This window comes from Chelonoidis abingdonii, chromosome 10, assembly GCF_003597395.2.
Source record: "Chelonoidis abingdonii isolate Lonesome George chromosome 10, CheloAbing_2.0, whole genome shotgun sequence".
Classification (NCBI taxonomy): domain Eukaryota; kingdom Metazoa; phylum Chordata; order Testudines; family Testudinidae; genus Chelonoidis; species Chelonoidis abingdonii.
The window spans coordinates 785,420-796,526 of record NC_133778.1 but is presented as its reverse complement, the minus strand read 5'-3'; the positions used below and the strand labels follow the sequence as shown (position 1 = coordinate 796,526).

Sequence of the window (11,107 nt, the reverse complement as noted above, 5' to 3'; positions counted from 1 at the left end):
TGGAAGATGCACACTCCATTCACCCATGGTTCCCCTGGAAACCATTAAAGTACTGAATTAGTGGCAGATCCTCAGCTGGTGTAAACTGGCATTGCTCCAGTAGAGCAACATTATTTACATCAGTGAAGCCATTGGAACAATACCTATTTACATCAGCGGAAGGTTTGGCCCTGCTTGCCTAGTGGACATCAGATGATGCCCTAACACCTCTGGTCAAGTCCGACCCCTTTGCAGGTCACAGCTTGCAACACAGAGGATTCGTCCCACCATTGAAACAAAGCTCAAACTGATACTTAATGGCAGAGTTGACAATGTAGGAGCAACCGCTACAAGCCCGACAGTCCTTTCTTTCCTGGGCACTGTAGCATTGGGAATTAGACTCTATCGTGGTGAAACCCAAACACGTATAGATTGAATCCATGGTATGGCAGCCCCAGCCTGCTATTTTCAGCTTAACTAATCATAGTGTCCACCACCAGACTCTTGTGGAGCTGGTACAATATTTCTGGTCAACCCTGCTAGAGGCTTCCAGCATCATAGGCTAAGCTTGCACCCAGCCAACAAGAGAATGTAGGGGAAGAGGCACTGTCTAGAGAAAGGGCCGGTTCCAAGTACCGATTAACCACACCCCTTGCAGGTTTTCCAGTAGAGGCAGCAGAGCAAGGTCAGATGCTCCATAATTAGGACATGGGCCAAGATCCTCCTGTACGGAGTTAACGTTTTCATTGTCTTCCCCAGGGCTGTGTGCTTGGCCTTAGAGGAGCCATCCAAATCCTAGTTTCTCTCCTCACCTTCAGCAGGCATTGCATAATGCTGTATCAATACGGAGGGTGGAAGGGTTGAAGCTGCCACAGCAGGCTCCATCAAACACTGTCACATGTACTAATGTAACACCTGCCAGAAGCATTGCTAACAGGACTAGCTCTGTGCAGGCCCCGTGTATTCCAGAGCCATGGATTTCACACTTGGAGGCAGAATTGGTTCTAGAATTTCAGGCTTGTAGACTGACCCACGAGATGATGATTCAGGAGGAGGCAGAGACAAGGCTTGACAGCCTGAGTGCAATGACACAATTCAGCCTGCCCTGAGCAGTTTTGGAAGGGAACAGGACAGCAGGAAATAACTCCCTGCCAGCAGAGCTCCATAGGGAGCCTGTGGCTCAGTGTAGAGATGCTTCCTAAAATTTTAACTGCTCTGAAGCAAAGAATAGAGTGGGAGGCTAATGAATTGTATTGAGGAGCTCCACAGTGGTCTGAAAAGAACCTACTCACTGACAGCGTAATGTAAACCTGCTAGGCACCTTGGCAAAGGTGGTGCAATGGCCTCAGGTAGCGCCACCAACTCTGAGCTTGGGGAGTTCTTTCCAGGCACTCAGACCCGTCGGTGGAATCTGCACATCATGATGGAACTCTTAGGCTACTGTTTCTTTTGTCTTGGGCATATCTTCCCTTGCATAAATATTCGCGCACAGGAGAATACAGGTGTGTGATAGTCATATGGAACCCCAGTTTTACACTCAGTAGTAGTCCTTCCTTTCTGGACTTTATCCAAATGGTGACTCAGGCATTATTGCATCAACTTGTGTGTTAGCAATAATTCCAACACAGAGAGCATTAGTGATGTGTTGTAAAGAACAGAGCTTCTAATACTCTTTTTATACCTTCAGAATTCCCCCGTTTCCTCTCCACTCCCACAAAAGCCCCACATCACTGCAGCCTGCCATTGTGATGATGGAGGTTGGGACAGAGGCCTAAGAGCAGCACACTTTTGTTCTATCTGGGCTAGGGAATGAGTCATTCTATTTCCTCTGGGGCTAACAACAATAGCAATGAAGCCATGGCAGCAGAGGTGACAATACAGGCTAGCTGCTCCAAAACATACGCATGGCCATACAGCCCATGCTGCCGTGGCTTCACTGCTGCGGTTACTCAGATTACGTAGATCAAACGTAGCTTGGGTATGTTTATATGTGCTGCAGTCACCTCTCTGCTGCATGGATGTTTACTGAAAAGTCCTCTCAGGGGCTCAGCCTGGAGGCAGTGTTATCACATTAATAAGAATTTACAACACTTTTTCCAAACAAGTGGATTTAAAAAAAAAACCCATTTACATTTCCAAAAAGGTAATTCAACTACTATTTTAAACGTGAACTTCACGATCCAAACACTCCACTTCATAAAAAAATAGGTGATCATTTTTAATAATTTTTATATAAAAAGAAAAATAATTTTATGATACAATTTGATATTCTACTTTGTACAATTTTTTGCTCACACAGTATATTTGTTAAGTTTTTCTACAGAAACAGTCCTAGTCAGATTTACAGATTTATGCAAGGCTTACATACGACCCTGGAGATCAACAGAACTTCTGATGGTGTATCCTGTTGAGAGTGTATAATTAAGACTAACTTCCAAGTGCCAATCAACACAGGTGACTTAGTTCTAGCATAAACAAAGACTTGTATCTAATCTTTTAGCTTAACATTTTTGACTGATTACAAAGAAAGGCCTTAACTCCAATGTATCAGAGGTCTTGGTAGTTTTTTCATGAAGCCTTTTCAGGGAAAACAACATGGCATCCTACTCAAAGGGATTATTTTGCTTATACACATTTGAAGTGATATTTGTAATATTCCTTAAATAATGAATATTCTGCTCAGAAAACTGAACTGTGCTAAGACATCACCCCAAAAGTCTCATTAGTGAGGAACCTATCTAGAAAAAATGAGTAAAGAATCAATCATTTAAAGCCAGCAAGCGCATGCTCATATGGTATAAAACCTTCTTCTACAGACAATTGAGATTGATCAGTTCAGTTACAGTCTAGTCCAGGGCTAACTGAAATGCTGTACTGAACCAGTTTTAAGTCTCCAACGCGTCTTTAAAATTCCTATCAACAGTGACATACCAAAGTTGAAAATGGAGATGCATCCATTCCTCTCTCCTATGGAGAGCATCTAAAATGTCACATTTTGTAGCGTTTGAGAAACGTGCCTGAAAAGGTCAAGATGTCACACAGTGCAGATTTGCTAACACACAGATGAATGTTTTCTAGTTTACACACAATAAAAAAATGGAACAGAAGAGGTACTTGTACATTATAAAACCTTGAAAGAATGGCCTTAACTTTGGAGGAAGCTAGAATTCTCTGCATTTCACATTAAGTTTAGCTCAATGTACTTGTGCTAGAAGTCCGATCAGGACTCATTTTTAGGCCCGAAGCAGAACCCAAGGCCATGAGGGTTGATTTGTTTTCCATCCTGACCCCACTCCACCCCTTCCCCCACTAACCTGAGTCCCCATTGCTGCCTCCTGCCTCTGGGGTCAGCACTGCTCTTTCTGCTTGGGGTCAGTGCAACTGTAGCGGCACGCCCTATCAGCTGCATGCCCTGCTCTTGCCATCCGCCGCCTCTGCTCCTGTGTAGCGAGAAGTCCTGTCACTCCATGGCGGGTACACTCAACCTGGACTGCATTAAGGCGGTGGCATGTAGCCAACACTGCACCCAGGAGCAGAAGTGGCGGAGGAGAGCAGATCTGACCCCAGGAGGGTCCAGTTGTTTTCCCACCTGACCTGGACCCGACACTTGTAGTTGGGTTCCAACCAGGTTGCAGGGCTCTAATTTGTGCCACATTTGAATATGCTTTTCAAATTCATGAACATGCCATGCTGGGCCTTACACACAGTATGCTGGAGAGGTCAGCAGGAAAACACGTTGGCAGTTAACTAAAATCACTGGAATAATTCATGTACAAAAAACGTACATGAACATGCATTTGGGAGGAAATGGGTACTTTAATGAATCCTTTCCAAATGAATGAATGCAATAAAAATGGAATTAACGCCTGTGCATATAAAATACTTTAGATCCCTTCCATGGTGATGCTTGTACTAAATTTTATAGGCCCCCCTAATAAAATTCCGTGAGAGCTATGGAAATATGACATCACCCTTGTGACGATATAAGGAGCCATATGATAAACAATGTTTTATTTCTGGAGCTGTAAAAGCATTTACAAGTTTCTTTTCAGGAGTTGTAAATCACTGAAGGTATTGCAAACCATTCTGATCTGTAGGGATTTCAGAACTTTCTGCAAAAAAGGTTCTAGATACCATTTTTCATGACATCATTGTAGCCCATTTTTGCCCAGTAGGAAAAAAGGGGCAAGCCTGAGCAGCAGCTAGTTATAAAATGGGGTCAGGGAGGGCAAGTGGGTTATAAATAGCAAATAACTGTATCATAGCAGCCTATGTCTAAAGACACTTAAGAGATACTTTCAAAGCTCTAGAAGAAATCAGAATTCATGTAATTTGACATGGATAATACCAACCTCACAAGTAAATTGAATGTAATGTGTATAAACTAATATGAAATTTTATAGGCCGTTGTTCTTAGGCGCTTTATTTGTACAGTTTTTCTTCATTCTTTTCCCTTTTCTGTCTTTATTTGGTAAGAATATAAGTTCCTCCTTCTTTTCACCTTCTCGTAGATAAGTTAATATTGAGAACCATCTTCCGGATTTTTTCTTCCTTCTTTAAAATATTAGCCTTTACAGTACAAATCTTGTCTTGCTGGTCTTTAATCAACTGTTCCAACTCAGCCAGCTCTGCTTTTAAGGGCTCCACAGCGCTGTCTGTGATGCTGAAAGAGACAAGCAGCACGCTACATTTCAGGGGAACGTTACACTGTTTTGCATTATTTATGCCTCTGAAACAGTATATGAAATACTTGGAATTTGCAAAGAATTTTTAAATCAAACCCACCCTTCCTGAAACAGACAGAATTAGTGAGACAGCTGAAGGGAAAATGAACACAGATAGAGAAGTAGATTGTCGAAGAGCTACCCCTCAGGGCCGGCTCCACGCACCAGTGCAGCAAGCAGGTGCTTGGGGCGGCCAAGGGAAAGGGGAGGCACATCCGGCAATTCGGTGGCGGGTCCCTCAGTCCCTCTCGGAGAGAAGGAAGTGCCGCCCAAATGCCGCTGAAGAATGAAGCGGCAGCTCTAGAGCTGCCGCCAAAGTACTACCACTCGTGGCTTCCTGCCCCCACGCCGCCGCTTGGGGCGCAAAAACGCTGGAGCCGGCCTTGACTACCCTGATGTTTTACCACACAATTCATTGGCTAATGGTGGTTTCATAATCTAAAACTGCCCTCCTGCTAAACTTTGTTTACTTTATGGTTATTTCATCCTCCCAGCCCACCCTACTCTGTCTATTTCATCACCTCCTGCATCCTGTCTGACATGTAGACGCAGAACTCTCTGAGGTTGGGATTGTGGTGCCTAGACAAGGGGGCTCTGGGTTCCTAGGCACTACCACAATACAAATAATGCACAATGATCACCCCACACACAATGAACTTCTCAGGGGGAGAAGCTGGTTTGCACAGACAAGGAGATGGGGAGGCTGAAGCTATGCCAGAGGCTCAGACATAGTTCAGTGACAAGAAAGGAAAGTTTTCCTGGCAAGGACTGACAGTCTTTCCACTGGCAGCTAACCTTGGCAAGGAAAGAACTCAGCCAGTTGGGGACCAAATGGCCTTTTTGTAACCTCAGCCCTGAATGTTCAGTACTACAAGGGGTCACTTGCACAGCTACAGACCCATTTCCGAGAAGGCTCCTGAAGTTCAGTGGCACAAGATTGCACATAGGATTAATGGGAACATGCTGCCATGAGGCTCAAAGAACTGTAAACGATTAGCTGCAAACCCGGGCAGGAATCGCACATTGCAAAGGGACTTCTCTATTAATAAACGAACTCACAAGTAAGGGTGGGTTTTCTTCATTTGTTTACATGAATTGAGATGTTTTATTTTAAACAAATATGCACCATTCCTAAATGCTTGACTTAAGGTCCTACAGCTAAAGCAGTGCTGGACTGAACTGCCTTGTAGCAGTTCAGAATTACACACACACACTCCCTGGAGTCATCATTTAGAAGTTCTTATTTCATAATCTTTCAATTCTCCTTCCCTTCCACAAATCACAAAAAAGTATCAATGAAAATTGCATTTGGATTTCCCCAATGGGGCCCATTAATTGTCTTCCACAGAAGTAAAGAAAACAACACTGTGCATCCAAGTTATACTACATATGGGAAACATTGTCTTCTCCACAGTTGATACGAAGTAATTTTTTCCTGAAAGATGTGAACTGTCAAAGTTATGATGATCTTATTAGGATTTCATAATGAATCTGGCAAAGAACATATTGTTGTAGAGTTTTTGATTTTTTATTTCTTCTTTATGTGAAAACTGAATGGCTATTACAAGGAGATGTTAGGCTCTCCATTGTTAAAGTAGAAGCCAGCAGGGTGGATTGATTTAAACAAACAATTTAAGTCACCAGTTCTAATCATGATTTAAATCAGCAAGTAGTAAACTTTGACAGAAATCTTCAATTTTAATTGTGTTCTGCATTTGTACTTTATTTTCCTAAAGAAAAAAGTTTATTCTCATTAGCTGGTAACCATTAAAACATGGTGATTTACAACTAAATATAACCTATACACTAAATTTGGTGCTTCTTTTTGTTAACCAGGAGGATATACTACATTATATTTAAGTAATTTCACAGCTTAATTTACATTTATTCAAATTCCTAATTTCTACATTTTTATTATGCTAGGAAATGGGTGATGATGCATTTCTTATCTACTAGATGATTAATGTTTTACTTGTGATTTTTGTCAAGCTGTATTAGGATGAAAATTTAAATTCAATTTAAACTGCACAAAAACAGCATTTTATATATATGAATTGTATTTATATATATCTGAATAAAGCTATCTTAAATGTGCTGAATACATAAGAAAAAAGTTTATCAAAAAGTTTATCAGATCATGTTTTGCATTTAAAACTAATGGGTTTATTAAACAAAGAAAATATTATTTGTAGTTAGCGAAGTGAACTGATTGTTTCTAGTTACCATGTCCTTCAGGATTTTAGAACTAACAGATTTCATCCTCTCTCACCTAATTTTTATTCACAGATTGTGAGAGGAAAACAAACTTTCCCGCCTTTTCAATGCCCAATTGATTTCTTAACTTTGAATGAACCAGTCATTGAACTGAGCTAGCTGAATAAAGGGAAATGAAGAAAATATTCTCCCTTCACCTGCAAAAGAGGCTACTGCTGTCAAAAGCTGGTTTAGCATTTAGAATAATAGAATCAGAGGTACAGAGGATGCCCTGGCATACTCCTCTTGGGGAGACAAACTGACAGTGGCTTTGGTCTTATGAAAGGAAGGTCTCAGACATCCTGGTTGAAAAACGTTGTGAGAAGTTTGGGTAAGCAATGTCTTATTAGAGAAGAGGGGATCTTGTTAATTCTGTTTAGGCTCTAGAATGTGTGTTATGATTTTGTTTTACATGTAATCCTTTGTTTCCAATACTTGTTTGCTATCATGTGAATCTCTGTTCTTTGTTAAATGAATTTACGCTTGTTTTCTCTATAAACAAATCTGAGGGCTGTGTGTTGAGTGGAGCTGTGACCAAGCACATAACTCGTAAGCTTTGGCGTACTCTTCATTTAGGAACAGAGGATCTGCTAATTCTGGGACTATGACTGGGGTTGGACACCACAGAGATGATCGGAGGACTAGGGTGTTGGAGTGTATCTATAGCTAGCCTATAAGGGGATGGTAGAGTCTGCATAAGCTGAGAGGTGGGTGCTTGTGTTGCATGTGGCTGGTGAGTCAGGGAGCTGACCCCTGGTAGGTACAGACAAGGCTTCTGCGAGTTATGGACAGGTGGTAGCGATGTGGCCCTGGGAGCATCACAATATGCACCAGTGTGAATTCCAAATGCTCTCCAGACAAGGAAAGCCACAATTTGCATCAGCTGAGTTTATCTGCAAACCTGTGTAAACTCCACTGGAGCAAATAGTAACTTCCCTGGTCCACACTTGGGATATGCACCTGTGCAGCTATATCAGGAGACTGCTGGAATCAGGGCTAATTTCCAGTGTCAGCCAGGTTGCAAACAAGCTACTTCCCCTTAATTACTTGACATTCCATTATCCATTGGGCAATGAATAACCCAGTAGCTCCCCCAAGTTGATCGTTACACTGTATCACCAACAAGCTGGACTAGGTTCACTTTGTATTTCTCATTTCCTCTATGCTTGGATGCAATGCACTGCTTGGGCTTTTTATTGACTATTACTTTTCATTTTATTTTATTTATTTTAGGTGTAGAAAAATAAACAAGCTATCACCGGAAAAAAAAAGCCACTCTCTCTTAAGAAGGAGTGTAATTTTCATTTCATCAAATTACAGGATCAAAATTAAACTGTGTGTGGGTGAGGGGAATTTTATTTTTTGGCTGACACATTTCTTCATTGAATTACTTATTTTTTTACTGAGATTAAAATACCAGAAGAGTAATAAACTACTCCTAACAGCTACTCCTACTTCAGCACTTCATAGTTATGGCAAATAGTTGATGCTGGAGATCACCTCTGGAGACAGGGTTATGTTAATAAAAAGCTTCCCAGAGTAAACTGCTTGTGACTTGGATGCTGTTCATCTGCCATTTTTTGACCCCAGCAGAGTGCTATACCAAAGGCTGCAAACAGTATCTGCAGAGCAACAGCACTTCCTTCTCACTCCTCCCCTCGGTGCTCCCCCAAACCAGTGGTTTTTTGTTCTGGCTAGTGCCATTTGGAGTTCTAATATTTATCGACCCCTCCTGATTTACTTGGGGATTGGTCCTGTTTTGAGCAGGGGGTTGAGGTATGAATCATAGAATATCAGGGTTGGCAGAGACCTCAGGAGGTCATCTAGTCCAATCCCCTTCTCAAAGCAGGACCAATTCCCAACTAAATCATCCCAGCCAGGGCTTTGTCCAGCCTGACCTTAAAAACCTCTAAGGAAGGAGATTCTACCACCTCCCTAGGTAACCCATTCCAGTGCTTCACCACTCTCTGAGTGAAAAAGTTTTTCCTAATATCCAACCTAAACCTCCCCCACTGCAACTTGAGACCATTACTCCTTGTTCTGTTTTCAGTTGCACCATCTCTTTAGACACCCTTTCAGGTAGTTGAAAGACGCTATCAAATCCCCCTCATTCTCTTTCTGCAGACTAACATCCAGTTCCCTAAGCCTCTCCTCTAATATCATGTGCTCCAGCCCCCTAATCATTTTGCTGCCCTCCGTGGACTCTTTCCAGTTTCCACATCCTTCTGTAGTGTGGGGCCAAAACTGGACACAGTGCTCAGATGAGGCCTCCATTGTCGACAGAGGGGAATGACAGTCCCTCGATCTGCTGGCAATACCCCTACTATACAGCCCAAATCATTTAGCCTTCTTGGCAACAGGCACACTGTTGAGTCATATTCAGCTTCTCGTCCACCGTAACCCCTAGGTCCTTTTACTTGCAGAACTGCTGCTAGCCACTCGTCCTAGTCTGTAGCAGTGCAGGGATTCTTCCTCCTAAGTGCAGGATTCTGCACTTGTCCTTGTTGAACCTCATCAGATTCTTGGCCCAATCTCTCTAATTTGTTTAGGTCCTCTTGTATCCTATCCCTACCTCCAGTGTATCTACCACTACTCCCGTTTAGTGTCATCTACAATTTCTGAGTTTTTCAGTCCATGCCATTCTCCAGATCATTAATGAAGATATTGAACAAAACCAGCCCAAGGACTGACTTTGGGCACCCTATTCATACCGTGTTGCCAACTAGACATGGAGCTTGATCTACTACTGTAGCCTGATGATCAGCCAGCTTTCTATCCATCCTTATAGTCCATTCATCCAGCCCATACTTCTTAACTGGCTGCAAGTTAGAACTCTGGTTCAATGCTTAGCCAGTAAACTCAGTATCACAAAAACTGTGAACTTCCTTAAACAATCACATTTAGTATTTTAAAATTTAATTTAAATGATTAATGAATGACAGTAGTTAGGCCTTAATATAAGTAGCATTTTCCAATTCAATTTTAAACACTTTATGTTTAGGAGCTGTCAGCGACTAAAAAATTAATTGCACGATTAATCGCACTGTTAACATAATAGAATACATTGTATTAAATATTTTTTGATGTGTCTACATTTCAAATATATTGATTTCATTACAAACACAGAATACAACGTACAGTGCTCATTATATTTATTTTTTATACAATATTTGCCCTGTAAAAAAAAAAACCTCTTCTCAACCTGCTGCTCACAACAGAGGAGAATTAGTAGGAGAAGCAAATGGATGGGAACACTGGAGCAGTGACATGAGTATGGTCAAGTTCAGGATCTGACAAGGAAGAAAGGAGAGCAGCAAAATATGGACTCTGGATTTCAGAAAGCAGACTTTGACTCCTCGGGAATGTATGGGCAGGATCCCCCTGGAAATAACATGAGAGGAAAGGAGTCCAGGAGAGCTGGCTGTATTTTAAAAATCCTTATGGGTGTTGGGAACAAATCATCCAACGTGTAGAAAGAATAGCAAATATGAGGCAACGCTTGGCTTAACAGTGAAATCCTTGCTGATCTTAAACCAAAAAAGAAGCTTACAGAGTGAAGATTGGACAAATGACCAGGAGGAGTATAAAATATTGCTCAGCATGCAGAGTGAAATCAGGAAAGGCCAAATCACACTGGAGTTGCAGCTAGCAAGGGATGTTAAGAGTAACAAGAAGGATTTCTTCAGGTATGTAGCAAAAAGATGGTGGTGAGGAAAGCGGGACCACTGACTGAATGGGGAGGCACCTATGACAGAAGATGTGGAAAAGCTAAGTACTCAATGTTTTTTTGCTTCTACTTCACAAACAAGGTCAGCGCCAGACTGCTGCACTGGCAGCCAGTAAGGGGGAGTGACCAGTCCTCTGTGGAGAAAAAGTGTTCAGGACTATTAGAAAAGCTGAACGAGCACAAGCCGGGCTGGATGCATGCATCTGAGGGTGCTAAAAGTTAGGCAGATGATTGCAGAGCCTTGGCCATTATCTTTAAAAACTCATGTGATCGGGGGAGTCCCAGAATGACTGGAAAAGGCTACATGTATGCCATCTTTAAAAAAAAAGGGGAGGAGAGAGACCGGGGAACTACACCAGTCAGCCTCACCTCAAGTCCTGAAAATCATGGAGCAGGACCTCAAGAAATCAATTCTGAAGTACTT

At 42.0% G+C, this 11,107-nt stretch overlaps 1 protein-coding gene across 2 annotated transcripts in view; it reads right to left on the bottom strand.

Moving 5' to 3' along the window:
* Nucleotides 1-2,172: 2,172 nt before the first annotated feature.
* The window catches only part of TRAF3IP1 (TRAF3 interacting protein 1), a 134,099-nt gene continuing 125,164 nt past the window's right edge, over nt 2,173-11,107 (bottom strand). For both annotated transcript variants that reach the window (XM_075069854.1, XM_075069852.1), the window contains one exon: nt 2,173-4,642. In XM_075069854.1, coding sequence (XP_074925955.1) covers nt 4,477-4,642 — 166 coding nt within the window. In that variant the 3' untranslated portion in view covers nt 2,173-4,476. The remainder of the gene's footprint in view (nt 4,643-11,107) is intronic.